Raw genomic sequence first — 26,368 nt, forward strand, 5'->3', positions numbered from 1 at the left:
GACCCAGGCGTTCAGGTTTTGGCCTGTGCCTTAAAAACTAGGTTGGCCACCGAGTTCGCGACGTAAGAAGCCCAGTTAATTTTGCACATTGTTGTGAGTAAATAAACAGCCACAGACTTTCAAACTTTACTGCCCATACCCCAATAAGAGTACTTTGCCTCAAGTAAAACGTTGAAGCAAATCAAGAAAATTCAATTTTTACAGCAGAAACCAAATAGAAGTCTTTGGAAATGCCTCTAATCGAAAACCATGTGTACTATGCTATGTCTAATAAAATGTGCTGCAACATACGGTTACAATTGAAATATTAAAATGCCAGGCTCCATGGTCAGATAAACTGATATGCGATGTGCGATTGTTGACCCATTTGGCAACATTAAAACACGAATGATCAATGTCATAATTATAATCCATTTAAAAGCCAGTGTAGGCATGCAAACTGGCGACATGCTGTGCTGTTCAGGTGCAAGTATGACCACCAGATTGTTAGTTAAAAAGTAAGCCAAGATAGAGAAGCCATGTTGAATGGATACAGACACTCGATGTCACAAAAAACCGAAACATTGGTAATGAAAATGTTAATCCACCAGGAAAATAACTTTCTCCTGCTAGAACAACATTCCATGGTAAGACAGTGTGCTCTGGGCAGCAATGCCTGAGACCTAGTAATCAGTTGGCTATTGAATTATACCATCAGCAGATGATTTGGACAAGTATAAGAAACATTCACAATAGTTTGCTGTCGGGTTTTTAACAAAACACTATAGTTATCGGGTAAGGTAATTTACAGGATTTTAATGCAGATCGATAGTATTTATTAAACATTTCATCCAGTATTAATGGTTCGATCACACAAATGGCAAATAAGGAAAGGCTGTTTCATTTAATGTACAATAGGCATGTTAGAACTCGGTCCAAAATAACACTGTGGCTTTAAGAAAGAAAGGCGCACAGGATGGCTGTGGATCTAATTCATGGTTCCATATAGCGCACACTCTGTATGGGGGCATTTCAGAGCTTCGCAACACAACTACACTGTTATCATGCGAGCGCCAAACATTACATTTAAAACATTTACTCAGCTGTTTACCATGAGATGTGATCGCTGTGTCTCGCATTATGAAATATTGAGCTATGGCAGGTTTCCCCATCTGGTTCCTTAATTACGATGCCTGCTGCTCTCGCAGTTGTGTTGGGCCACATCGCTTGCGTATCTTGGAGATGTAAACTCTGTTGCAGTGCCTCCCTTTTCAGCACAAGTGTGCAAAATTATAAAGGCAAACGACAAGGAAGCTGGGAGCAAATGTTTCTCAGGAACGGGTGGGGCATTAGATCCCTTGCCCAGCTGGAGCAGATGTGCCAAAGCCCTAGCAGCGGGGAATGCTTTAACATGGCAATACTTCTCATTGTAGCCCCCCCCCTTAATCCCCATGAACCCTGCTCACATGATAACAGCAGAAGAGAGGTTGGAACACCAAAAACAAACAGCAGGGTGGCAAGACGTACAGTCACCAGGACGGTTCAAAGATAAAAAAACAAACATTTGCAATGCTATGGATGTCGAGTTTGCTCGAGTTAGAGCTATTAGCGTTGTACACAGGAGGATGCGTGGCAATGCATATGTGCTGCGGTGGGTGCCGCAAATCTCAGGGGGTGGGCGGGCGGGGGTGTGGATGGAGGAAATTTACAAAACAATATATTTTTTTTTAAACGATCGCGCTGTGTAAAACCCAGCCAGATCGCGCAGTGTAGGAAACAAAAAGATCGAGTTAGAGCTATCAGCGTTGTAAACTCCTAACTGGACTTTTCTTGCCACATAAACTGATAATGAAAAGTAAAAAAGTTTCACATATGCGAGCTGACGGTCGCCATGAGTGCGAAGGAGGCACAGAAAAGGAAACAGAAGTTCACTCACAGTGTAATGTATCGGCAAAAGTGCAATTATCCATGTATCCGGCAAAAGTAGCATTATCCACGCAACTAGCAAAAGTAGAATTATCCATGTAACAGGGTCGATGTCATGCAAAGCGCTGACTACTGCCCAGCGAGATCGAGCTGCGTAGGAAATAAAATAAAAAAAAAGTAGTGCAGAAGCCATTCGGAAAACATGGAGCCGCGTATGTTTTCAGTAGTTTACCAGTGCTGTAGAGGAGGGCTAAACACCGGAAAAGGCATGACAAATGCATGCTTGTCATTAATAAAATCAAGCGCATTTTAAAAGGCAAGCCCACAAACCAGCCAAAGTGATGGGCTTAGTTAAAAGTCCACAGACAGATTTCAACAGGGGCCAGAGCGCTTGTGCCGCTCGACCCTATTAAAAAGGAAAAGGAGGCCAGTAACGAGCACATTCCCTGCCTACTTGGCAGCTTGTGATAATTCCTGGCCACCAGATTACAATACCCGTCACACAAGTGAATAAATCGGAAAAAGACCACCATAAAGGAAAGGCGGCTGGGGAGAGCAAGGCCATTGGTGAACATTGATGTTTGTGGTAAAAAAAGACTCATGGGAAATGAAGTCTTTTAAGTTAATGGTTAAGGTTTTATTGCCCCCTGAGCCGAAATAACTGAAGTGGAAATACATAATCGGAGCCTCCAGTCCTGACATAGAGTTGTTATTGTATGGGATGTTTTCTATTCATTACATATGTCACATCATTTTTGTGAAGCAGTTTTTTTGTCAGTGCACGTTCTGAGAGCGTTAGGTGCATGCATGTTTTCTTATTTAGAGCTGAAAAGTGTAATACGTATTATTTTGATGTTCAATTATATATTGTCACCATGTATGCCTCTAATTGCATTGAAAAATATAACAGCGCCCTCTATATTGTGGTTACTTGGAAACTCCTATCTTAACTTTTAATTTGTTCCATTTCAGCGTAAAAAGGCGGTTAACCTCAATGTCAACATTTTGGACTTAAGCAGTGAATTCATTTCAGGAGCGCATCTTCCCAACAAGATTGAAAAGAAAGTGTTGCCAGCTCACATCCAGCATAACTTTGCGTTGGATGGGAATTACATACAGATTGGAAGTGTATATGCAGACTCGCCAGATGATCTGGTATGTGTACAATAGAAAAAAATGTGAATTTCAAGTATATTGCTTGCATAAGTGTTGAAATGAGTAAATGTTAAAATGGTAGGAAATAATCCTATTCTGTGTTTCTTTGTTTACGTATTGGCGTTTTACTTTGCTGAATTCAATATTTACACTTGCATTACCACTAGACATGCCCTAGGCACCTGAAAATTACCGATTTGCTACTATACCTAAAGTTCGAATGACTTATAGTTATTATAACCGCAATGCCTCTATTAGACCTTATTTTCATTGATCGATGTATAAAATAATATATATTTTATATGCAGGTTTTTAATTTGGCAAAAGTCTTGCATTAAGGTGTGAATTTATCTCACTGATCTTTGTGTGTCCCGATGGTCACATTTGAGATCCCAGTGGGTTCACACATCTATCATATTTTCGAGGTTGATAAAATGAGTACCTTTGAGCTGGGTAACAGCAAATCTCTGTATCTGTCAGTAGTGAAAAGGACGCCTTATGTGGGTGTAGGCTTTACAAATACACCTGTTAAGTTTATTTTTTGTTTTGTTCACTTAATTTTCATCATGTGATGCAGTAGTGCTTGGGCTTAACCCGATAATATGAGGATACTTGGAATCCGACTGACTCAGTCCACTCTGTCGTTCTTTCCGTTGCTAGACTGATAGATGCCTGATTAGGCCTCTTCCAGCCTTTCAGAATTGAACCTGGCTTGTGACTGACTGTGTCCAGCTCTACTGATTTTTTATTTCTTTAGTGACATTTGACTGAATCTGAACCAGCCCCACCTTCCTTTCAGAAGCCAATCTATAATGTGCCATATATTTAGCCAGCCCTACTGACCTTTCGCAGGTGATCCTGTATTGTGATTGATATGTCACAGATCGTGCTCGAGGTCAGCTTATCTTTCAGAGATAATCATGCCACTGCAGTGATGGATAGTTGCCCAATGTACTGTGTGAGATCTTCAACCTATCTGGGCTTTTAGTCAGCAGCACCAATGACTTCTGGGACTTGAATTTTGTTTTTTTCCTCTATAAATGTGGGCTCCAATATCTTTGCTTTTGCTCTATGGCAATACTTGGATCCAGGCAGCATACATAACTGTAGTTTCTATTCGCTACCGGCAGACACTGTCCAGTGGTTATCATTGGATGCCATCACGAAGCACCAAGCCAAGGAGGGAGCATATAACACATACATTGCCTATGTGAAGCCTGATAGTGCAAGGAAGGGTTGGTCATTATTCTAGCCAGGAAAAAAAATAATCATGATAAGAATGAAAAATGGCTTTCAAGCAATCACAGATCCTGAAAAATACATAGTTTCGTGGTAGGCTGTAGTAGGCATAAGTGGGGGTGGTTGCTCCTATTAAGACTCATGCTGACCTATCTGTTATGTTATCTTTTTGGCTAAATATACTGACATAATTGAAATATGTGGATACCTATTGCTACCATTCAGCACATAACAGCCCATCACTGAATTAGGGATATGGATATTCCATATCTTGGAAGAGAGAATATCTCAGCCTGCAATGCCAAATTTGCTTAGTTCATCAGGAATTTTCTGGTTTTCACAGTAGATTTATTGAGGACAGTGAAACCTGACTTTCAAATACTTGAAATCCTAGTTTGGATACCCTAATTTTTGACGGATTTGTTATAATCCGTGTGGATATAATATTCATTAGGAGGAAGGAGTATCACCTTTATGTTTGACGGTTGGCATAAAATACACACTCCCAAGGACAACTAGTATTTTGAGGGAGTGGAACACTCTTGTTTGTCAATTTGCACCATGTATCAACATGTTGTGACCGTAATACACTGACTCCAGACAGTTCTTTGCTGCAGGGAGATGTTTTTGATTTTCTTATGTTACTTCAGCTGATGAAGAACCGGATGCAAATGCATCAAAAAGTTGATTCTCCTGAAAACTAGAATAATTAAAACAAGACATGAACCCTAGAAAGAAAATGGCAGGAAATGTTACCTCTAACACAACAAAGCCACTTATAAGTTCCAATTTTGAAAATATTGTGATGACCATTACGAAACAGGCCTTATTGTGAGAAAAAGTGCTGGATAGAAATGATTCCGGAAAATGATTGTGCATATCATTAAAACATACTCAGAACTCCAAAGCACATACTCACACCAGAGCAACCTTGCAGGTACTCTGTGACACTATCACCCATCACTTTCAGGAGAAAGTCAATTAAAGTCAGCCATATAAAACCTAAGCCTCAGTTGACTGATGAGCCAGAAGGAGGTCCAAGATACTATACAAGTAAGAATTTTCTAATTTCCAACTTTTTCCTTGAAAGTTATTGGTATTTTAATGAAGAAAATAAAAGGAAAAATACTTGTCAATTGATCTCGCTCCAGAATCCTGAATCGTTTGCTCCTGGATTCATGTCCATCATAATGCATTGTTGCAGGAAGGAGTAGTTCTGGGTATAGTGAAGCAAGCCATCTTCAGGATGTTGTAGAAATAACCTACCTTGTATCTAGAAGACCCTTGCTCAGCCAGTCTGACAATTCTAAGTAAAACAACGAACAAACGTATTCAAAATTCTTTCAATCACATTTAAAACTGTATTGGCGCTATATAGGTTTAGGACTAAACATGAAATAGACACTGTTGATAGCTGTAGTTTACAATTTGCTTAAGTCACTAGTCAATGAGACTTTGGCTTGTTTATAATGCTGGTACTTTCAGTGACTTTAGAAACAGTGAACCATGAGATCGTGATCTATCAGTTGACAAAAATTGCATTCATGAGCACCCATGCACAAATTGGCTTAGCCCTTCCTTCAAGGGGTAGGGCTGATAGATGCAATTTAGATCTTTTAAATTTTCTGCTTCTAAAACCCATTAAGAATATTTTAAATAAAAGCAGATTGGAATGCCATGTGTAGGCTGATGATGAACAAATTCTAGAAAGGCTTGTAGAAAAACAAAACTAGATTTTGAACTAGTGTTCAAAAGAAATCAATTTATGGATGAGGTGGAACTCTGTGCAACTCAAGCGGACCTAAACTGAGATCATGTTAGTCTGAATTTCAAGTATAAGCATGCTGTCTTCCCACCTCTATTTGCTTTCTTCTGTTGTTAGGACAATTATTCTAACCAAAAGGTAAGAAAGAAGCAGCTTTGGCCATTGATTAGGTGAAAACCTTAGGTTGAATCCTCTGCAAAAAAAAATTACATTCTATCTGAGACTTGAGAATAATCTTACAAAGTGCTTAATTTGAACGGATGGTGCTTAATGGCACTTCTTTTTGGGGACTGGCACATATTTTTTCTCATCAGACTTTGACCCAGATAAGTAAAAAGAAAAACACAAAAGGGGTGAGGAGGAAGAGAATGACTGAAAAACTGTGACAAAGAACCGCAATGGTGAAAAGGTACCTGGAAGAGTGAGAAAACGTGACAGGAAGTGCCATTTTATGGATGAAAGATGCATGAGGCGGAATTAACACTTTACAGCCTTGATATGTGACACCCCTGACATTCGATAGTGCTTGCCATGGGCTTTATATCAAAACTTTGGGCACCAGCACTTATTCTTTTATAAATTAAGCACTAACCAGACAGTATACAACATATACATTTCAAGGGATTTTTATCTGGTGTGTGATAATCCTAGATTGGACTATGGCAACTCTCTTTATTTGAAATTTCTAAAGAAAAGTCTGCCATACATACTCCTTCAAGGCCAGAACATGACAATCCCTGAAATTCCTTTGTCATAATATTGCTAATGATGATGATGAAATGAAGGAAAAGCTTTTTCATAGTATGTACAACTAGATTGCCCTGAAGGAGGTTGATCCTTCTTCTGTGTCTTGCCTTTAATGTCTCCATATTTCCGTTATCACTGTAGTTATGCATTGCAATTGCATCTGAATACAGTTTTTTAAAGGGGTTTATTCACTCCTTGTGGGCTATCACAGAATTTCATAAATGACTGCCTTATCCTTGGGCACATGTGGCTTGCTAATCAATGCGTTGTGCACGAAATCTGTGTGACTTCTTACTCTGCAGTAATATGTGATAATTTTGCTGAAACCATATTTTACATCTTTTTAAGCCTCTGGCCCTAGAATATGTCTAAGTGTTTGCCTCGCAGTGCCTCAGATAATTTTGATATGTTAAGTAATCCCTGTTTCTGCACATATCTGAATTGTGTGTACTGTATTAAACACCGCATTGCCACCATTGTCCCTAGGTACATGTCGGAAGGCCATATTCTCAGTATTTACTGGGAAAAAAGACCTGGTAAATACTGGAGCACGCAGAGTTTTGTGTGGTTAGCACCCATATGTGCATATAAGGGCAAAACTCCGAATCAGCAATAATTGCTACACCCGATAGCACCTCACTGCTCGACTTAATCGGGTGCAGTAATTATTGCACAGGTTACCAGAGCACCCCTAATCGAGGCCATAGAGTATACAGTTGAATGCAGCTCCAATCAGCCCACTTTGTTTGGGTGGCCCATGGTTGAAACGAAGGAGGCATTTTACAAGACTCGCTGTTACACCTGCATGTATAACTCGGTTCATGGTGCCTGCCTTTTCATTCTCATTTGATTATGTGCACACTGATTCTAGAACTGAGATCAGCAATGTTTATATTTTATAGGTTCAGCTAAGAGCTACACTGTTTTTTTTTTTTTTTTTACCATTTTCATTAAAAACATTAATTTGTAGTGAAATAGGACTTTATTAGAACAGTGGTTGATTTCATTTCATCGTGCTATGAATTCAGCTCGGTTCTTTATGCCTGCTTTCTAAATGGCTTAGTTAGGGTTTGATTTGCTGTTTTTGTACCTTTTATCTCGGAGACATTGTTAAGAAAGCATCTTTGATATTGAAAATGGAAGCAACCCAGAGTTTTTTTTATGGTCTGGCTTGACAGCACAGTTGTCACCAGACAATTAAGTGAGACTTACCAGGAGTGGGACTTTGGCTCCACCCACATGATGGCAGTCAGGAGTACATGTTTTGATTGGCAGAAGTTGTGTGCTTCCAGAAAAAAGCGATTGCTCTCTACACAGCTGTAATCATTCTGTTTATGTATCCAGCTGCCCGCCTTTGAATTTTCAGGGGTACACATGGTATTGTAATGCTAATAAAGTGTCTTAGACAACTAGATAATTTATGGCGTATTTCTCTGGCAGCAACACAGATGGAAGGAGGACAGTCACTAACGTACATAGATTTTCAGGTCTGGCTTAAAAGTGCATTCATACACTAGACTTGTTGGCATCATCAATGCTTGTTTAGAATGGTGGCTGCAACATAAACTTGTGAAAGCTCTAATTGAAGGAGCAGAAAGATAACACAATTGTAACATTACGGGGCTGTTGAAAGGACATCAGATTACCACAGAGCTTTCTGAAAATGATTTATATGATAGTTTTATCCCAGCGGCTATAAGATCCATTCTTTTCCAGTCTACTTCATTTTCCCCTGGAATTGTGCTGCTTGAAATTTCGAATCATGTTGAAATGGCACCTTGGTCATGATTGTAATTATTAGTAGTTTATGGATAATGATTACGCCCCAGCCGATTCCCTTTCAGATCTTGCTAGCGAAAAAGGTAGTGAAATGTATCGCCTGGTCAAAAAGCATAAACCATGCGGAATTTGGTGCTGTAAACACGGAGTCTGCATGTTATACTTCTTTGCTGGCTTAAAAACGCGGGAAAAGGAAGTAATCAATGGAACCAGTAATTTTCTGACCTCGGTGGAAAGCTTTTAACTGGATGCAATACTACACTTGTGTGTATGTTTGTAAGTCTTCATAACTGTTTTTAAAGAACATTTAAGTAAAATGCACAGCCTCAAGTGAGTTTGACTTTGTTTTGTTTTATCATCAGGTGCGAGAAGCAGCGTACAAGATTTTTCTTTATCCTAATGCAAACCAGCTAAAGTGCTTGGAGGAATTGCTTAGCAGCCGGCATCTTTTGGCTCAGTTGGTTGGCTATCCTTCCTTTGGGCACAGGGCCTTGCAAGGAACAATGGCTAAAACCCCAGGTAAAATTAACACTGTTGGAGCACAAGAAGACTTGTAGGTGGTGATGAGATGATAATATTGTGATAAATATATTTAGACGTAGCATATTGTTTGATTCCAGTCTACCATGATATTTGCACTCAAAGGATAGATGCTTCACTGTAAAGGAAATATTTGCAGAAATACTTACCTTGACTCAACAGCTATTTCAATTGCCAGCTTAATTATTAGCAACAAAATACTATATTAATTCAATCCAATGAGAGAAGACCATGTAGTTTTATCAGCAAACGTAATTATGGCACCTCATTGGATGGGTGGTTATACTTCGAAAGGATCTACACTGTATTTCTCAAATCCATTTCTTTTTTCTGAATTCTGTGTTATACCACTGTAATGCCAAATCCTGAGAGGCTGGTGATGTTGTAAATTAAAAAGTGGGTAAAGTATGGAGGCACACGCAAGAAACAGTTGCAATAACGACTTACATGGCAGGTTTATTCTTGAGCTAAGGTTCTTTTCATGTCTGATTTGAAAAGTAGTACGAATTGATCTTTAATCCTTTCTTAACATAAACCTCCAAATTTACACGTCATCTCCAGTTTACTTAAAGCCGTTCCATACTCTACAACTATTACGTCTTCCTTCTGTATTCGTCTACCAAACTGAAATGTTTCTAGAAGTGTGCGGAGTCAAGGTAGATGATGATAGTCAAATTTCTATAAGACAGTTTCATGTCCATTACGTCCCTGAGCATCTCCATCACTTAGCTTTGAGCGGTTTTTCCAACACATCCTGTTTCTCTGCTCCTAAAAAATGAGTCAAAAGTTCCAGCTTCCTCTCAGCACCAAGACTAGTGTCACAATCACGAGCATAGCTCATGATTTTTTTTTCTATTTGCCATAACTTAATCCAGGTTCATCAGGATGAGGCAAGGAAAACGGTAGTGAAGTAACATTTTGCATGTTCAATGTCAATTAAAACCATGAAAGCAGCTTCTTTTATAGACTCAGCAGCGTGGTGAAATTTGTAGAACTAACTCCACAGTGATGTTGCAAATGTTTTACTTGGAAGAAAGGAACAAACCATAAAAACGATTTCCCAAAAATTACGTGTGACTCACCGTACACAAGTGATGAGATTCAGTTATGGACTCTTCCTTACTTTACCGTTGCTATGCGGTCGAAACACACTACACCTACTAAGATCAAATGTACAAACCCCAATGAGTCAGTTCAAGAATGCCTGTATACCCATGGCACTCAAACTTTATTACTTCAGGTACACGCTTCAGCTGGTGAGCACACGATGTGGCTCCTCATACAACCAAAATGCTGGAGACATCCTCATTGTTGCTGCACATTATATTTTTACGTGGCACACACGTAAACACTTCTGACGCTTGACGTAGAACACAAGCACTTCATTCCCTTCTCAGCAGTGTCCTAGGAGTTGCGTCAGTCCATGCCACCCCTTTTCATAAGACGCATGTGTTGTGTTTCAAACCAAGCACGATGTGTAATCCAATATATATGATACCAGCACAGTCCCAGAGACTTTTCTCCACTCACTTGCGCTCAGAGAGTGGATTGACTTCACCCTGACAGTCACTGATCCAACAGGAATTTGCGTTCAGGAGATCGCCACGAAGTATCGCTAAATCTTGCTGCTTGTCCTCTGCAGTTAGAAACACCGCCCCCTTGACAATGGATCCCATCAAAAAAACATTGAAATGAAATCCTTCTGACCCATCAGCTCGTCGCTAGTGAAAGGTGGGTGGAATAAGGAGGCACATTCAGGAAACTGCAGCTTACAAAAATAGCCTTACCATAGACCTCTCCTTTCACCGCTTAGTTCACTGATGAAAGATGAGGCGATCTCGTAAGTACATAAAATGTTTTTTATTGAGAAATTTCATTATGAGGATAACACAGGAGACAACGATGACCGCACTTCTTTAAACCTGCTCGAACCAACTCTTTGCAACCAACCACCAACTTGGAATCCTGCTCATGAACGTTCTGGAGAGAGCCCCTCATGATCATGATTCGGACACAACATTCATAGAAGTCCAGGATGCTGATAACCTAGCGTGTACTCTACAGGAAGGTAACTACAGGTATCTAAGTGTGGAAAAGTCAGAACCTTTGTTTTCAAAACTATTTGTGGGCAGAAATCCCGACCACTCCATTCTGACCATATTTGTTGTTCTTTGGCTTTGGGCAGTTTGAAATACATTTTCATGCCATGGGTGGAGCGAAACAGTGTCAAAGCCTAACCTGAACCTAATGTCTGGTTCTATTTATAGGTGTGTCAGAGGTGAATTTCGAAGGGTCAGACTTTCTACTGTCTAGGTGGTATTATTTCCCCGAAAACATTCCAATAACAGAGGATGCAGGTGCAGTTTGTTTTGAGATGCTGACCTTGGCTTTTGGATTGAATATTTTATTCAGGACAGTCTGGTTAAGTAACCACAGTGTGGCCTCGTAATGCTTTATGCATGAAGCAGTGTGCTTTATGTAATGCATAGGCATTGCAGTCATGGAAAGGATGGCGTGGTATGATCCCTCTGGTCAGAAGATGCATTGTTTTCCTCTCTCTGAAGTCGAGTGGTGGTCTACCAGCATCCCTTGGTAGATCACACTGCCCTAATGATGCTTTGAAACGATAATAGCAAAACACTACATTAGAAGCCTAAAACCTATTCTGCTCTTCTATGTTTGCAGCTGCCAGGGCAAGCACTGTTTTGACAGAGGTTTCCACAAGTAAGGGATCCTGGAGGCAATGTAGGACTAGAATGTCAGGAAATAAGTACATTGTCCGCATTTTGCACACTGTTTTTGAAAGTACAGTACTTTGAAGTGAATACATGCACATGGGATTCTTAGGGTGGTTAACCTGCTTGCCACGGTATACAAGGGATATCATTTTTCATGCCTGAATTGCTTCACATTGGTGAAACTGTTTTTGTTGCTGTGTGAGGTAAAACTACACGGACATGTTCAGTTGTAAATGGCAAATTAATCACTTGGGGTAGTTCATTCATTTTCTGTTGATTGCTTATATAATTTTACTCAAACTGCATTTAGATTCAGGCATGACTAAAAATCGTCTACCATGTGACCCTTAATTTAATGTTCTTGTCTTTAACTCTATTATAGAAAACGTGATGACATTTCTTGAGACATTGTCTGAAAAGCTAACTGAAAGGTGAGATCATGTTAAGCTTTTGTAATTGTTTTCATTATACAAAAAGTGCACCCACCTGTTGCAAGGAATAAGGAATATCACCAGTTCGTAAGAGCAGGCCACGTTTACTATTTTAATGAAATGCATAGTCCTTCAAAACTTCTTTTGCAGTGGATATTTTTGATTACATTGTACAAACATGCAAAGTGTTTATCTTTATTAAAAGTGTCCTCTAAAATAGAGTCATGACTAAACTTAAAATTCTGTTACATTGTTTTGTAATTCTACATTTCTTTATGATTGTGCATATTAATTAATGTCCTGTAATTTTAGGCATAACGCTTTCTTTTCTTAAACTTTTCCACACCAATGAACTAGTCTGAAAGTGAACTACTTGAAGGCTCTTAACATAGGTATAATATCTATTTTTGACCTTCTTGAGAAAGTTGATGTTGGAGCAATTGCCTACGTTTTGTTGATAGTCCTAGTGGTGAGCACTGGCATTCATTTTTCATCATCAGCCGTTGGCCCTTAACAAGAAGAGAAAGAAAGGCAGAAAAGAGACTCCATGTATATGTACATTTACAATTTATTTTTCTTCAGTGTATTTGGATGTTAACATATCAAAAATAAATGCTCTATTCTTATCATTGTAACATGAAATTTAATATTTCATATTCTGAGGAATAAGCTCTGCTGTACAGAAAATCTGGCAAATAATCCACAAACACTTTTAGTATTAGTCAATGTGTGGTATCGGTCCTGGGTTGCTTGTGTTTTGGATCAGGGAGGACACGGCCTGGCAGTTGGGGCTAGACTGTTCCCATTGGAGCAGGGTCAAGACTGATTTGCATATGACTGAGTCTCTGCTGAGGTGGCATGGTGTGCAAAAAAGCCAAAGACTGGGATGAGGCCCGAGTGATTACCAGTGGCTGAGAATAATTCAAGCATTCCAGCCATCAAAATTTTGCATACTTTAGTATGTTTCCCTAAGTGGGACTAGCATGCCCAGATGTGGGTCCTGTGCACGCTTTGCCACTAGAAGCAAGGTATACTTGGCTGATGAGCCCTAAGGCAAAACTTGTCCAGGGTTGCTTGTGTTCTGATTCAGGGATGACCTGGCCTCGCACTTTGGCTAGATTGTTCCCATTGGAGTAGGGTCAGGAATAGTTTAGATATGGCTGGGTCTAAACTGAGTGGCGTGGTGTGCAAAATAATGAAGGACTTGGATGCAGCCTTGAATGATTACCAGTGGCTGATATTAATTCAAACATTCCATCCATCATTTTTTGCATACTTTAGTGTAAGGTTTAGAAACTTGGCATTTCCTTGTTGCACCCAGGAGTGCCTTTCTGTCAGTGACCCGAGTCACATGACGGTGAATGTTTCTGCTTTTGGGGTTAGTATATTGCTACCTGTTAGACCTGTCAGCTCTTGGCCTGGTTCCCCTGTCTTTTTGGCTTCCGACCTCCTGTTATGATCTTGTGCTGAACTTCATTTTTGCTGGCTTTAGGACCACTGCTGGCCAGTGCTATAGTGCAAGTGCTGTCTGTCTAAATTGTACTGGTGATTGGTTTATCCATGATTGGCATATTTGATTTACTCGTAGGTCCCTAGTAAAGTGCACAAGTGGTGTCCAGGGCCTGTAAATCAAATGCTACTAGTGGGCCTGCAGCACTGATTGTGCCATCCAGGTGAGAAGCCCTATAAACTTGTCTCGTACCTTCCACTACAGTGTCTGTGTGGGCAGTTTGGAACTGCCAGTTCGACCTGGCAAGTGCACCACTTGCCAGGCCCAAACCTTCCCTTGAGTACCCCTAAGATAGGGCCAAGGCAGTCCCATGGGCAGGGTGTAGTGTATTTAGAAGGTAGGACATGTACTAGTGTGTTTTACATGTCCTGATAGTGAAACACTGCTAAATTTGTTTTTCACTATTGCAAGGCCTATCTCCCAATAGGTTTACATGGGGATTGCCCTGAAATATCTTTTAAGTGCAGTTTCCCATTAAGAGCAGATAGAGATCAGGAGTTTGGGGTCTCTAAACTCTCAATTTAAAAATACATCTTTTTGTGAAATTGGTTTTCAGATTGTAGGTTTGTTTGAAAATGCCACTTTTAGAAAGTGGGCATTTTCTTGCTCAACCATTCTGTGCCTCTGCCTGGCTGCCGAATACATGTCTGGGTCAGACTGACATTTGGACTGTTTGTGAATTCACTCTAGACAGTCACACAAAGGGAGCTGAGGTGTGTCCTGCATATCATGATGAGTCTTACTTGGCTAGAGTGGGAGGGAGAAGCTGTCACCTGCACTTGAAAGGACTGTGTCTGTCCCCTCACAATACAGTCTCCAACACCTTAGGGTGTGGCTGAGGCAGGGCAAAGAAGAGTCAGGATCTTGAGCACTATAAAGACTTTCCTTTGAAGTTTGGTGTTTGCCTACTTCAGTGGCAGAAATAAGTATAAGTAGTGAACCCAAAACCCCAGACGTTTAGATTACTTCGGGATCAATAGGAACCTCTGCCAAGGAGCAGAGCTTGATGCTTGAGGAGGACCTGCCACTTTTCCTGTTGCTTTGCTGTGCTGGCCTGCTGCTGATGATTTTGCCTTGAGAGGGAAAGGACTGGACTTTGCTTTCTGAAATTCTACTTGTGAAGTTTCTCCAAGGGCTTGGACTGAGCTTGCCCCCTGTTCTGAAGTCTCAAGGCCATTAAAGACTTCATCTGCCAGCACCCACCTGGGCTCTCTTGCTGAGAACCCTACCCTGCCAGGTGGTGCCACACCCAGTCCCTGGGCCCTGGAAAGGAGACGCTGGTGAACTCAACGTGAACATCCACGCACCGGAGCCAAGCGGCAGAAAAATCCACGCAGCGCCTGCACCGCGGCTGAAAAGTTGATGCAGCGCCGTTAAAATCAACACATCCCCTGTTCAGCACAGATTCATCTCTGCCATGGTTCAGAATTTTCCACGCATCGTCCATGGGTGTCAAATCTTCAACGTCACTGCACGGTCCTGAGGCCGTCTGCCCAGAAATCAGCGCATCCCTTCCCTGCGAGTAAAAAATCGACGCATTGCTTACCTGGCAAAGAAAGAACTGAAGGAGGGCCTCACTTGTGAGTAAGGAATCGATGCATCAAATGCTTTTCCAATGCATGCCCAACCCTGTGGCTTTATTTTTGACACATACCAGATTCTTGGTGTTAAAACAATGCATCCATTGATTTCTCTGGATTAAAATTCTTTTTACTTTAAAAATGTATATCTTTACATGTGTATGTTGGATTTTTGTAATGTTGGTCTTGTTTGATTTAGATAAATATTGGCTATTGTTCTAAACTGGTGTGGTGTCCTTTTGTGCCTTTTTCACTATGTAACTGTGTGTGTTTGTACAAATACTTTATACATTGCTTCTGAGAAAAGCCTAACTGCTTGTGCCAAGCTACCAAGGGGGTGAGTAGGGGTTATCTTAGGTGTGTGACTCCCTTACCCTGACAAGAGTGAGGGTCCCTGCTTGGACTGGGTGTAAACTGACTGCCAACTAGAGACCCCATTTCTAACACTGCCAGACAGTGAGGCAAAGGGGACTTATGTGTGGACAGGTTGGGCCATCATGACAAGAAGGCTAGCAAGGGGCTGTACCCAGTCCCACTCAAACTTCAAAGGACTTTGACTACAGCACGTGCAATGGAATCTGACTCTAGGCCTCAGCTGCCTTTGGTCTCCCCAGAATGTTTGGAACCTTAACCAGTGAAAGAGATTTCCAGAACCAGTTTTGGGGGAAGCCAGGTAGTCCCCCCCCTACAAAAAGGCTGGCACCAGGCATAAATATTGTACCTCCAGAGACACTCATCAGAACATTTCTTGATCTGCGGAAGATTCAGAAGAAAGACTGCCCTTCTAAGAGGAGTGTGCCTCCTTACAGTAATCCCAGGCTACCCAGAATGGCTCCTATGGTTAGTGGACTGAACTCCTTTTGTGAGCTACTTGGATACAACAAGCTTCAAAGGCCTTAATGCAACTGGACCTGCCTGGACCCTGCTGCTGGCCTCTGCTAGAGTCAGTCCTGAACCCCAAGCGATGGTCCCCAGGTCTTCAAACTGTGGGTGGCATCAGTGAAAGCTCATCCAGGAAGAAAAGGTGAAAGTCCTTTAGTATGGACACCTTGCAACCCCGAACAGGTCCGTTTGTGATGAAATTCTGCTCCCCTTGACAACTGCAAAAATGAGTCCTTCACTTTTTGTTGACAGTGACCATCTGCAGCAATCAGCCCTGCCAAGCTCCAGTGATAACCGGATCTTCGTGCTACAATAACAACCGTCTGCAACGCTCAACCTGCTCTTTGCGCCAAAAGCCTCGGCCTCATGGCCTCATCCAAAGCAAATGGAACTCAGTGTTGGACTTGAGAAGTTAATTAAGTGGAACTATCCTGATCCCTGTATCAGATCCATGTTCCATTGCAGTTGGTCTGAACTTGTGATTTTCCGCCGGTCTAACATGACCAGATGACCACAAGAGGCGCTTTTTAGGTTTCACCTGCACAACGCTTGCGTTGTGCTAGTGAAATCGATTGTAGGTAATATATCTTAAAATCAACTTACAGCTTACCTTTACTTCTTATCGGTCCGTGTGCTTGCCACTTACTTTTCCTCTGTTTCTGTTGGCTGTAGCCTGTTGTTCCTTGTGTGCTTCTCCTCAGTTTCCCAAGTCCAGACTACTCATTCCCATCCGCTGTGGTTGGTGAAACTTTTTTTTTTTCTTTTGGTTAGGGCTGCATAACGTTTACTGTTTACAGTGCGTGTTATGTTCCTGCTGTCCAGAGCTATAATAATTTCAATAAAATGTTTTGCTTTATTTGGGAATAGTTGTTTCTGATTCCCGGTAGCCTTGCCTACTGACTACCACCTTAAATAGGAAAGTGTTATGAAAGCCCATTCCACTGCTGTGTCGAAGGCCAGTTATCTCTGTTGCAAGAGAGAAAGTGCGAGAGCTGAGGTGAACTTTAATCTGAAATGCTGCAGTTTAAAAAAAACAAAACAGGATTGCTAGTATTCCTGTGCACAGTAACTGCATACATTTCCTTATTTGAAACTCTACTTCTGTTCAGTGTCATGTAGTGTATCTTTTATCCACCTTTTGTGTTGGCAGCTTTAAAGAAACTTCCATTTTTGAATACAGGTTGCTCCCCTCATCAGCACAAACCACATTCATTCTGCACATTTCTGTCAGCCGCACCATGATTGCTCTGTCTTTCTAAAATCGTGCCCCTCTTTTCTCAAAAATCCAGGGACCAATTTGCATTTTTGATGGCATTCCCTGTGATAGCTGTGAGCATTATTCATTTCCAAAAGGTAAAACGCAAAATCGTTCTCGGCCGAAAAATGTCACAGACCGAAAAAGAATGATCTAAAGTTGCTCTTCTCTTGCTCTCCTTACATATTGAGTTCCCTTAATGTATACATTGCAGTATCTTACATATAAACATCTCTAGATCTGACACAATGGAACTAATCCCATGAATCTTTGGAGGTAATGTGCATCTTCTATAATGTGTGGTTTGCACTTGCAAGCACTTGAAAACGGCTCCTTTACCTTTAGATGACTAAGGGTCCTTGTATGCATTTTCCGGCACACAATAATTTCTCTAATGATAGAGGCCACAGTGACAGAGGCAGGTCGAAACGATTTACAGATTGTCACCACAGCTGTAGGTGTTATCCCCCTCAAGGCTCCTCCTACAGCAATGAAAGGAACTGCCTGGGAGGAGAACTCTAGTGACAATCGCACCAGGTCTCTGGAATGCTAGATTTGCAGCGATCACCCGTGAGAACTGGAAATGTGCTTCCCCGGTGTGGCAAGATTGCTAATATCATGCATAGTAAGTGTTCCAAATATACTGAGAATCTTCTCCCAGTTTGTCGCAGACACTTTTATGGCATTTCACTAAAGATTTTGATGATTTAAATGCTGGTCTTTCATGGAATAGCCACCAGTATTCAGGCAGTAAGCTACCATGCAGGTTATGTGGGCCTGTTTCCTTTTTTGAGAGCCTGACAGCATGCATATCTGGTCTGACACTTATTTTGTCCCTGGCATCACACTAATCCAAGTGCGTGTACAGAGCCATAGCCCTGTCCCTGGATATGTGAGGTTCTGAACCTGGAGGCTTGGAGGAGCTCACAATTGTGTCCTTTTTTGAGCAGAGAACTTTTGTCCCTATCCTAACTGTGGAGCCTAAAGCGGTGCTGACCCCATAACATGTTTTGGAATGATAAATGGTGTGGCCAGACCTTTTTATCTGTATTACTGGGCAGGAGGTCTACTGGCTCCAAATATCTAAGGTTCTGCTGTTATGTATATGCCCGGAACTTAGGTCCGGCATCCTGTCTGTATGTCGTGTGCATGCTCATGTATGGCGTTTGTAGCTTGTTTAGTAGGAGGCTGTATATGTGTAAGTAAGCCTGTGTATTGGGGCATGTGTGGCCCATTGTGGGCGCTCCATGTCAAATGCAGCACAGTATAGGGAGTGCGGACTGTTCTCCTAGACAGTGCAAGTGTACTGTCTTCATTGTTATGGCTGTATGGAGGATATCCAGACTCTGAAGTGAGGAGGATGAAGACATTTTTTGGTTTTGCCTGCACAATGCGTGCACTGTGCTTGTGAAATCTATTGTTAATATATATCTTAAAAGGGCTTACATCCCGCCCCCTTGATTTTCATTGGTTCCTGTGAGTGCCACTTACTTTTCCTCCGTTTCTATTCACTGTAGCATTTTATTTCCTGTTCTTCCTCATGTGTTTGCTCTCATCAGTGTCCAGAGGCCCAAGTACTATTTTCATCTGCTTTTGAAGCAGAACTTTTTAAAATATTCTCATTCCTTTACCATTTAGGATTCAATGCCTTGTAACAATGGCATTTCCTTAAGAAGGCTTAAAAGCTTTAGTTCGCTGTCCGGTCCCACCCAGTTTCTTTCATTTGTTTGTCTTCTTTTTAAATTAACTCCATGCTGTATCTTTATTTTTTTTTCCCACGAGACTTGGAATGCATCATCTTCCAAGCCTTGCTTTCAGCCCTGAGTCCTGTCCCCGGGTTTTGCATGTGGCGGCACCGCCAGAGAGACTGTTGATGGAGAAATGCTGATCAGGGCTTGGTACTCCCAGATACCGCTCGAGCCGGTACTTGTCAGCATGCTTCTGTAGATTAAAGGCGCCTCCCCGTTCTCTACCACTTAATAAAAAGTAGTGCACACTAAACCTCCACTAAAACTCTTGTCAGTTGCTATTCTTCCACTGGGCTTGGGCTGCGTTTTCTGTTGGCTTATACCGGGAGAATTGGTATGTCAGGTCAGGGCGGCTGCCTGGTACCCACATGTTTTTGAAGGGCTCCCAGCTTGTGGTCAGACCGGCTGCCTGGACTCTGCATGTTTTTGAAAGGCTCTCTGCATATGGGCAGCTTGCAGCTTGCATATGTCATCGTCTATATGGCTTTTATTAATCACGCTATGGTGTCTTTCCTAAACTCGCTGGATGGGTTTATGGAAATCTGGCCGCACAGTTTCAAGTTTCTAAGCCCCCCTTTCAAATCTGCACTGCAAACTCAATTCACAATTGAGACCTGCAGTCGGGCATTTCTTGGCTTGTGCACAAATGCAGCTTTCATAAACATTGACTCCCATAAGCCACGTGGGTGGAAAGACAGGGATGCCTTCTTGCCAAATAAGACCATTTTATAATGGCCAACCCAGAAAACACAACATTCTCCTGGACATTTAGGGGGTCATAATGACGCCGGCGGTCAGAGGTAATATGGAGGAAAGTACTGCCAACAGGCTGGCGGTACTTTCCTCCATATTATGACTGTTCCACACCGACTGCCATGGCGGTAACGGCCGCTGGGCTGGAGACATCAGTCTCCAGCCCGGCAGCCGCCACTTGCCTGCCTGTGGGATTATGACCCTGCCTACCTCTATGGTTTTCGTGGCTTACTTACCGCCATGAAAACCATGGCGGTAGGCACTATCAGTGACAGGGGATCACATCCCTGTCACTGATAGGGGTCTTCCCCACCCCACTCCCCCTCCACAGGTTCTCCTCCAACCCCCCCTTCCTATTCAGACCCCCCCTTCATACATACCCCTCACTTCACACACACACCTGTTCCCACAATCATCCACGCTTGCGTGCATCCATTCACACACATCCACACAGACACACACACACACACACACATATACACATACATACACGCATTCACACAACTCAACATACACGCACTCATACCCCCACACATACAACACCCCCCCATACACACACACACCCATTCACACACCCCCTCCCTGTCGGAGCACCCACTTACCTGTGTCCATGGGGTCCTCCGGCATGAGTCGGGACGGGGCGCTGCTACCAGCAGCAGCGTCCACCAGCAGAACATCGCCAGGCAGTATTAATTCTCATAATACGGCCGGCGGCGGTCGACTGGCATGGCGCTGCTGCTGGCAGTAGCGCCACCTTACCGCCATCTGCCGGCATGGCCACAGCTGGATTTCCGCCATCCTTCTGGCGGAAACCTGGCTGTGGTCATAATTTGGCAGACGGCAGGTAGCCGCGGCAACGGTCTTTTGGCGGCCAATGTTATAATGAGGGCCTTAGTCTTATCTTTGTCACTTACAAACGGATGAGTACTAAAGACGACACCATAGGAGCACTCCACTCACAGGCACTCGGCATCTTTACTCACACCAGGTAAGCTTCACCACATTCTTCGGGAAAGTTCTCAACTAACATGGGAGACTTTATGATTTTCACAAAACACGCTGAAAGTTTAGCTGCAGCTTTTGAAACCAGGGGATGGAAGTTTTACGTTCACGTTAAAATGTGAGACAGAGACGAAATTTCAATTAAGGATGGTGACCTTTGCATGAACTACCAACAGTCGTTTTAGTTCTCAGCATTCTTGAACACTATACGGTATTGTGACAAGAAGCACAATTGAATATATATTTTTTAAAATTAACGCACAGCTTTCACATGCTTATTCTCGATTGAGCATTGGACTAATGAGGCGCTCCCTTTGATATTTATGTTTCTTTTTGACACTTGCATGGTCGTGTTGTAACACGCTTTAATCAACATGCTGCACTTTTGCCTTTCTCAATAAACAAGTTATAACAGTTTAATGGAGTTTCAGTAACTTATATTGCACAACTGCTCACCAAACTACAATTTACAACAAAGTCAGATTATTATTAGTCACATAGGTGAAACTTAATGCATTTACCAATGCCTGCTGCTTTTAGGCACTCCTTTCACCTAAAACTTTAAAATTCAATCTCTTATATATTATTTTATTTATTACAATTTACTCTATTTTTCTAAATTGATGTGGAATTTTTATTATGTTCGGTTTTCACTTGATTACTGTTTGTGGCTGCATAAATAATTGACTCATTGCCTCTAAGTTAAGCCTAACTGTTTTTGAGCCAAGCTACTAGTAGGTTAAGCACAGGTTAATTTAATCACTTTTTTTGATTTCCCTGACAAGGATTCTGGCTGTTGCTCAAGCGGTGCTTCCACCTCCATAACCAATAACCACATTTCTTACATATATCAATACCTGTTTCTACAGAGTGTTGCTTAAATCTGCACTGTGAAAATAGCTTTCGAACATTTATCCCTGTGAGCGAACAATACACCTGATATGTAGTGTACCACTTTTTATATATATTGAACATCCAGCCTGGTAGGCTTAGAAGGCACAATTTAGGGGTGCCTTGCTGAGCCAATTCAGTGAAACCAACTTTAAAAGTACTATTTTAGTGCTGCATCTCACATAATATGCCATTGAATAGTGGTGTCCCGCTGCCCAGAGTACTAGTACCGGGACAAATAAGATTGAGAAAAGCATTAAAAATCCAGGGTGAATAAATAGTCAGATTTCCTTTACACTTCATTCCCTGAAACATGCCACTTCAGACCATCCATGAAACAAACCTGGTATCATACCGAAAATCTATAAATGTAAACAACCTCTTTTCCAGATTATGTGAAATGTTTTAAGTTTCTTTCACAATCTTTCTTCTGCCTCAATCAGTTGGACAGTACTTATTAGAGAAAATGCTCAACGACTAGGTGTGTTGAGAACAGTTTAATGATTAAATAGGTTATGTTTTTGTCATTTATTTATGACAAAACATACATTTCATTGGCAGAGAAAATAACAATTAAATCTCTTTTCCAGAACTGCAAATGATTTTGAAATGATGAGAAAGATGAAAATGAAACTTAATCCGACAAATTCCGTAAGTAAAATGTATTACATTTTTGTGTACTGGCATATTGTGTATGTATGTGTCTGTGTATAGAATATGATTATGCTTCAGTGAACCAAAAACTGAAAAAAACACTGACATTTTCTGTTATGTTAAGCAACACACAACGCATGCCATAAATGACCGCAGTGTTCAGTATACTCCTTTGCCGAAAGTGCATAGTAAAATATTGTCTACAAAGAGCACGACATAGCGGGGTTGTCAGTTATGGGTCTGTGGTCTATTGCCTAAGACTGCGACTTTACACATTAAAAGTAATTGAGTTCAGTATGAACTAGCGTTAAAAATTTTTTTTATGTGTTACCACGTCATGTTGTGTGGCTAAATGTGTTTAAAAAAAAAAAAAGCTGTTTGCAGCCCCTAAATGTCTGTAGTCCAGACAGTTCAGGATTTTCTTATTGAGACCCTAAACTATGGAAGGTGATTCAACACTTGTCCACTTATTTGATGGTCTTTTAAGCAGCACCACAGTCTTGGCACATTTAAAATGGCGCCCATAATCTGATAGAGACTCCTAGTTGCAAATTCCTTACCTGAGAATTTCCTCCAGGCATCAGAGTGGATCCAGAATTTTTTCTTTGAGCAGTACCATTGCTCGCTGTCTGGTGGTGTCGGTCGACTCTGTGTCCATTGTTGGCGTTGTGATCGCAGTGATGACGTCGCAGTCGTACATAGGCGCCACCACGGCGCGCTGATGTCAGTTCTTTTTTTTCCTTGCCAATCTGTAGAAGAGCTACCCTCAGTTGTTTTTGACTGACTTTTTACCCTTTTGTCAAGGTTTTTGACTATTTGGTGCGCCGAGATGTCTTCCTGCAAGACCGTATTCAAGCGGTGTGACTCCTGTCCCCGCATGATGTTGGTGACGGATCAGCACTTCTTGTGCTTGTGGTGCCTGGAGCGCGACCACGACCCAAAGTCATGCTCCTGATGGTGTATTCCCATCTGGTGTATTCCCATCCGCACCCCTGGATAGGGAATCAAAACGACTGGACCAACTAGAGTTGTGGTCCGTGAACACTGCATGGCTTTTGGGTCGCTATTCCCATACTTTATGGGATACTGTCGCGCAGGTGCTGCCCCTGGTCCTGGAGGAGGCCTGGGCTGTTCTCTCCCAAGCTGTTGCTGATGGGAGAGATGCAGCCAAGTTCATGATTCACTGTGGGCTGAACACGACCGATTCACTGGGCAGATCGGTTGCTTAAATGGTGACCTTGAGGTGAGGTGCTTGGTTGAGCGTTTGACTTATCAGGTGATGTTCAGCAGTCACTTATGGACATGCCCTTCAATGGCACCTGTCTCTTCAGAGACAAAGCGGACTCAGCGCTCGAGCGCTTTAAGGAGTCCTGAGCTCTGGGTCAGTCCCTTGGCCTTGCAGCTGCTCATCGCCCACTCAGTCTGCTTTTCACCCTTTTTGTGACTACGAAAGGGGCGCCCAATCACATCCATTTCCCTCGAGCCACCTTGCTGTGCATGCTGTGCTGCCTCTGTGTGTTCACGGACGTTTGCTCCAATGTGCCTGTAGATCAGGGAGCCAGCTGTCGGCCAAGTCCACCTCGCAATCCTCCCCTCCACCCCAGTGGGTTTTGTAAATCATCCAAAGGAGCTTCTCCCTCCATCCTACAATTGGATGTCGGAGGACCACTGGTACTTCTCCACGAGGAAGTTACAGCTCTCTTGGTCAAGGGAGCCATAGAGAGGATCCCTGTGCCAGACGTAGGTAGGGAGTGGTCGTTATTCCCGCAACTCTCTAATGCCCATGAAGGAGAAGGGCCTCTGCCCTATCCTAGACCTCTGGTCCCTCAGTCTCTTCCTGAGGAAGGTGAAGTTCAAAATGCTCACTCTATCTCAGGTTCTATCTGCCGTGAACCCTAGGGACTGGAAGGTAGCATTGGACTTGCAGGGCACCTTCTTTACATTCACGTCCTGCCCACATACGTTACTTGTGGTTCGTTGTAGGTCACAAGCACTTTCAGTTTACCGTGCTTCCCTTTGACCTTACCAGCACCCCTCGGGTATTCACTAAAGTGATGGCAGTGGTCGCAGCTCATCTGTGCAAGCTAAGGGTTTCAGTCTTCCCTTAACTTGACGACTGGCTGTTGAAGGTGGGCTCGCCCCAGGCTGTCGTTTCCCACCTCCAGACTACGGCGAGCCTCCTACATTCGCTGGGGTTCACTATAAACATGCCGAAGTCACACCTGACTCCCTCTCAGACCCTCCCTTTCATCTGAGCTGTTCTGGACACAGTGCAGTTTCGGGCCCATACTCCCGAGCGGCGAGCTCAGGATATTCAGGCTATGATACTGGTGTTTCAGCCTCTGTCCTGGGTTTTGTGAGAATGACTCTGAGGCTGCTGGGCCTCATGGCCTTCTGCATCCTGCTGGTCACATATGGCAGATGGCATATACAGGCTCTGCAGTGGGACTTGAAGTTCTATTGGCCGAAGCATCAGTGCAATCTCTCCAACATGGGCCAGATCTCGGAGGAAACTGTGCAAGATCTGCAGTGGTGGCTTTCGAACCGCGATTGGATCAATGGCAGATCCCTCTCCCTTCCCCAACCAGATCTGACAGTAGTGACAGATGCGTCACTCCTGGGATGGGGCCACCACTTGGGGAGGTGGAGACCAGAGGCGTGTGGTCTCCAGCAGAGTCCGCGCTTCACATCAGTCTTCTGGAGCTCAGGACAATCAAGCTTGTATTGAAGTATTCCTTCCCTCTCTCAAAAGGAAAGTGGTGCAGGCATTCACGGACAACACCACCGCCATGTGATACTGCAACAAGCAGGTCGGAGTGGGGTCATGGATCCTTTGTCAGGAGGCTCTATGTCTCTGGACATTGCTGGAAAGTCAGGGTATATCCCTGGTGGTTCAACATCTGGCGAGCTCTCTGAACGTTAGAGCAGATGGCCGATCACGAATGGCGTCTCCATCCGGAGGCGGCGCAAGGTCTCTTTCAGCAATGGGGAGAGATTTGGTTAGATGTGTTCGCCTCCGCAGAGAATGCACAATGTCAGCTGTTTTATTCGCTTGAGTTTTCAAGGCAACACTCGCTCAGCTACATTTTTCATCCTAAGTGGAACTCAGGCCTCCTGAATGTCTTTCCACCAACACAGCTTCTGCCCAGAGTTCTCAAGAAGTCAGGAACGACTGTGTCCAAGTAATCCTTGTGGCTCTGGACTGGGCACAAAGAGTATAGCATACCGGACCTTTAAGCATGGCCATCAATTCTCCACTCAAAACGGCCTCTTTGGGAGGATCTTCTGTTGCAGCAGCAGGGGACGGTTCTTCACCCGAACCTGTCCATTATTTGCCTTCTTGCGTGGAGATTGAGTGGCAGCAGTTGACAGCTTTCGACCTTCTGCCCGATGTCTGTAATGTTATTTTGGGAGCCAGGTGTCTCTCCATCAAAATGGTATGTGCCTGTCGTTGGAACAAATTGTTGTATTTGTTGAAGTGCATGTTGTACCAACAAGTCTTTTGATTCCCTTTCTGCACCTCTGTCTGAGGTTCTATTATTTGTGCTCTCAGTTGCCCACCAAGGCTCTTCTTTGGGCACCCTTAAAGGTTATCTGTCTGCCATCTCTGCTTTCCTCAGACTACCAAATCAGCCCTCCTTTTTTAAATCTCCCATTGGTGGGAGATTCCTCAAGGGTTTTACCCACATGTTTCCACCTACTCCGTTCATAATGCTCCAGTGGGATTTGAACTTGGTTCTCACTTACCTCATGTGTGCTCCCTTTGAGCCCCTTCATAATTGTCCTCTTGGGCT

General features: G+C 42.8%; 1 protein-coding gene across 1 annotated transcript in view; it reads left to right on the top strand.

Annotated features, from left to right (window-relative positions):
- MIPEP (mitochondrial intermediate peptidase) overlaps positions 1-26,368 on the top strand; it is a 700,113-nt gene that overhangs the window by 99,849 nt on the left and 573,896 nt on the right. The window contains exons 6-9 of the mRNA XM_069202242.1: positions 2,878-3,060; positions 8,953-9,109; positions 12,251-12,299; positions 22,511-22,571. Coding sequence (XP_069058343.1) covers positions 2,878-3,060; positions 8,953-9,109; positions 12,251-12,299; positions 22,511-22,571 — 450 coding nt within the window. The remainder of the gene's footprint in view (positions 1-2,877; positions 3,061-8,952; positions 9,110-12,250; positions 12,300-22,510; positions 22,572-26,368) is intronic.

Source organism: Pleurodeles waltl, chromosome 8, assembly GCF_031143425.1.
Source record: "Pleurodeles waltl isolate 20211129_DDA chromosome 8, aPleWal1.hap1.20221129, whole genome shotgun sequence".
Lineage (NCBI taxonomy): Eukaryota > Metazoa > Chordata > Amphibia > Caudata > Salamandridae > Pleurodeles > Pleurodeles waltl.